The following is a 425-nucleotide window of genomic DNA, read 5'->3' on the forward strand; positions in this document are numbered from 1 at the left end:
TATTTGCACTAATGCAAGAACACGGAGTAAAGTACAGCTTTTTAATAGCAAAAATTCTAAATCAGTTAAAGTAACATTTTATTTAGATTGTTTTCTTTCATTAAAGTTCATTTCTTTTAAAGTTTTTTCAAGCCTCAGCATTCAGTAACAAAATTACTAAATTTTGGGGGTAATAAATGGTCCTGTGTTTTCTTCTTCTGTTTCAGAATACAGTCGTTTTGAAGCTAAAATACATGATTTACGGGAGCAGATGATGAACAGTAGCATTAGCTCAGGATCTGGATCTCTACGAACCAGCCAGAAGAGATCCTTATATGTTAGGTAAGAAAGCGTCCCCAAATGTCATCAGATTTCTCCAATATTTATTCCCCTTCCATCCCCACCCCTCTCCCCCAACTCCAAAACAAAGAACTTGTATTTTTACA

The 425-nt window shown here is 34.8% G+C and overlaps 1 protein-coding gene across 14 annotated transcripts in view; it reads left to right on the top strand.

The window, feature by feature from the left end:
- DLG1 (discs large MAGUK scaffold protein 1) overlaps positions 1 to 425 on the top strand; it is a 317,929-nt gene that overhangs the window by 238,403 nt on the left and 79,101 nt on the right. For all 14 annotated transcript variants that reach the window (XM_019503520.1, XM_019503521.1, XM_019503527.1 and 11 more), the window contains one exon: positions 207 to 321. In XM_019503520.1, coding sequence (XP_019359065.1) covers positions 207 to 321 — 115 coding nt within the window. The remainder of the gene's footprint in view (positions 1 to 206; positions 322 to 425) is intronic.

The sequence above is a fragment of the Gavialis gangeticus genome, unplaced genomic scaffold (genome assembly GCF_001723915.1).
Source record: "Gavialis gangeticus isolate Ggan-Ray unplaced genomic scaffold, GavGan_comp1, whole genome shotgun sequence".
Taxonomy (NCBI): Eukaryota; Metazoa; Chordata; order Crocodylia; family Gavialidae; genus Gavialis; species Gavialis gangeticus.